Here is a 2,746-nt window from a genome sequence, read left to right as displayed (position 1 = left end):
AAACTTGAGCATACCATAGACTCAAATATGAGAACTCTATTTTCTTATTTTCTATACCTAAATAGATTACTAACTCAAGATTATGCTAGAACTCGCATGGTAAAGAAACGCGAGTGGATCATGGATAGCCAGAGACTGAGAGCTCACCATGCATGGAGCCATGCATGTGTAGTTTTTTCTTGTTACCATGACTTGTGTTATAAATCTACGAACATAAATTGTATTATCTGCTAAATGGAATTATGCAGAAGTTGGCAAAAATATATTAAGATATATGTAAGAGTTCACTCATTTGCAAAACATGTCCGGGGCAACAACATTATCAGCTTTAGGAATGACTCAATGTGAAAATATCAAACTAATCCCATCTAAATGGAAGAAGGTAATGACATTATGCAGTTCACCAGCAAATCAACCATAGTTTGCGAAGAGCCGCCTTTCTTTATACAGTGGATTGCTTTGTCCTTGAGATCATTTGCTCTTCGCCTCATCTCTCCACCTTCTTCTTCGCGCAACAACTTTCTAATACCCCTTTCAATGTTCCCCCTCTCCAACTTGCCCACTAACTCAAACCCTACCTTCCACACCTCCTCGACATACCTGGCATTTATCAGTTGGTCAGCAAAATGAGGTCTACATATCATCGGAACACCCTCACATATGCTCTCTAACGTCGAGTTCCAGCCGTTATGGGTCCAAAAGCCACCAACTGCTTGGTGCCCAAGAACATCTTGTTGTGGGGCCCAGCTCACCACCATTCCCCTACCTTGTGTCTCTTCCTCAAAGCCGTCGGGTAGGCCTACTTTCCCTGAACCATGAACCGCGTCAGGCCTGATCACCCAAAGAAATGGCATGTGGCTATTGGCCAAGCCCCATGCAGTCTCCACTAGCTCTTCTTGGTCCATGGATGCCAAGCTTCCAAAGCTCACGAACAAAACAGACTGTGCCTCTTGCTTGTCCAGCCAATCCAAACAAGTTTGATCTGGAGACAACAGGCTGCTCTGGGCACCTGAAGATATCTTGTAAAGAGGACCAATCGCATACACTGGGACACACACACCATCGACGATCTTTTGGAGCTCGACATCTTCGAGGTCGTTGAAGGTGTTGAGGATGACACCTGAAGAACACTTTGCCGATTCCACAATGCGTTCTAGGCAGGTGGTCATCGTTTCATGTGGAGTTGTGGTTGAGAAGACCATGTCTTGCAGCTGGAGTGGTGGGAGATCATCCAGTGCCATGTTCAAGTGCGAATGGTCTGAAAATTTGGAAAGAAAATAATCAGCCGTTGGGTGATATATGTGAGGATGAATGTGTATTATTTGGAAACTAAGCACCTTAAATGTGAGTCTAGTTTTATGCGATTGCTAATGCTATAGTTGGTGATTAATAGGTACAAAATAAAGCCAGTGCACCAGGTTGATCCAATCGTGAAGTTTGAGCGAAAACATAGTCGTCTATCTACTACGTAACCTGTAAAAGTTTATATTTTTCCATGTATACTATCATAGATTTTGAAACATTTGAAATTGTAAAACTTTGGCACTTATTTTTTTTCATACAAATATGCTTGTATGAAACTATAAATGATTGTATATCTAGGTTTTCCCCATAAATGGATGTATTATTTTCAATTAATATGAACATTTGGCAAATATAGTTCAAATATAAGGATTTTCATACGAAAACAAAGTTATACTTTCTTTCACTCTTCCAAAAATACTACTCTCAGTTTTATTCTTAACTTCATATGTAAAGTAGAGCTGCATTGTTGTTTCATCCTAACAAAAAACAAACTGTTAGCTTTCTTCTTTTTCTTAATTGAGCTGAGCATTCTCTAGTAATCACAAGAGCACATCGCATAACGACATAACAATAGTGCTACATGTACTTGTGTGCATGTTAACTGTGGCCATGCGGAAAGCGGTGCTAACTGTTAACTGTTTGTCTGTTAGTACGTAAATACCTTGTGGCGGGAGGAGGCCCTTGTCGCAGAGCGCCGGGAAGGCCATGTAGGCCACGAGGCAGGCGGCGCCACCCGTGCGCAGCACCAGCGTCGGCACGCCCAGCCGGTCGGCGACCACCTGCATCCCCCGGAGATTAGAGTCCAGCACCAGGCACGCCGGCACCCCCTCCTCATCCTCCAGCACCTCGCGGAGGCTGTTCTGGAAAGGGGTCTGCAGGCGCTCGTTGATGCGGAGCAGCGCCCCGGCGAAGTCGGCGTTGCTGCCGGTGGGGACGAGGTCGGCCGTCGGCACGCCGGCGCCGACGGGCACGAAGCGGTACCCGGCGGGGCGGCACGCGGGGTCCGGCGCGTTGAAGGCGGCGTGGAAGACGGTGACGCGGAGGCCACGGGCGTGCAGCACGTCGGCCAGCTGCAGCATCGGGTTCAGGTGGCCCTGGAACGGCAGCGGGAACAGCAGCACCCGCCGGGTGCCACCGCTCGCCGTCGCCGGAGCCTTCTCCGCCGCGCTGGCCACCATGGCTTTTGTTAGGAAGGGGGAGGAGTGCCTGATTGCTGATGGAGATATATATGGATCCATATGGTATAGCGTTGGGCTTTATTATAGAGAAGGAGAAGGGTAAAGGTGAGCATGATTTGGATGGATTTGGATTGGATTGGATCGAAATAAAAGAGAATCGAGGCATTAATGAGCGCATTGAATCGGTTAGAGCGGGAGAGAAGGATGGAATGGATGGATACAGGATGCCAGCACGACACGAGGATTCCATGAGGTGTTTCTTA

The 2,746-nt window shown here is 46.9% G+C and overlaps 1 protein-coding gene across 1 annotated transcript; it reads right to left on the bottom strand.

Moving 5' to 3' along the window:
* Positions 1–240: 240 nt before the first annotated feature.
* LOC123063551 (DIMBOA UDP-glucosyltransferase BX8) lies at positions 241–2,521 on the bottom strand. The gene is made up of 2 exons (XM_044487357.1): positions 1,967–2,521; positions 241–1,258 (listed from the first exon to the last, which is right to left on the bottom strand). Exons 1-2 carry the CDS (start codon positions 2,481–2,483, stop codon positions 369–371), a joined length of 1,407 nt encoding a protein of 468 aa, XP_044343292.1. The 5' UTR covers positions 2,484–2,521; the 3' UTR covers positions 241–368.
* Between the last annotated feature and the right edge of the window lie 225 nt (positions 2,522–2,746).

The sequence above is a fragment of the Triticum aestivum genome, chromosome 3A, assembly GCF_018294505.1.
Source record: "Triticum aestivum cultivar Chinese Spring chromosome 3A, IWGSC CS RefSeq v2.1, whole genome shotgun sequence".
In the NCBI taxonomy this organism is placed as follows: Eukaryota; Viridiplantae; Streptophyta; class Magnoliopsida; order Poales; family Poaceae; genus Triticum; species Triticum aestivum.
This window is presented reverse-complemented; position numbering and strand designations above follow the sequence as displayed.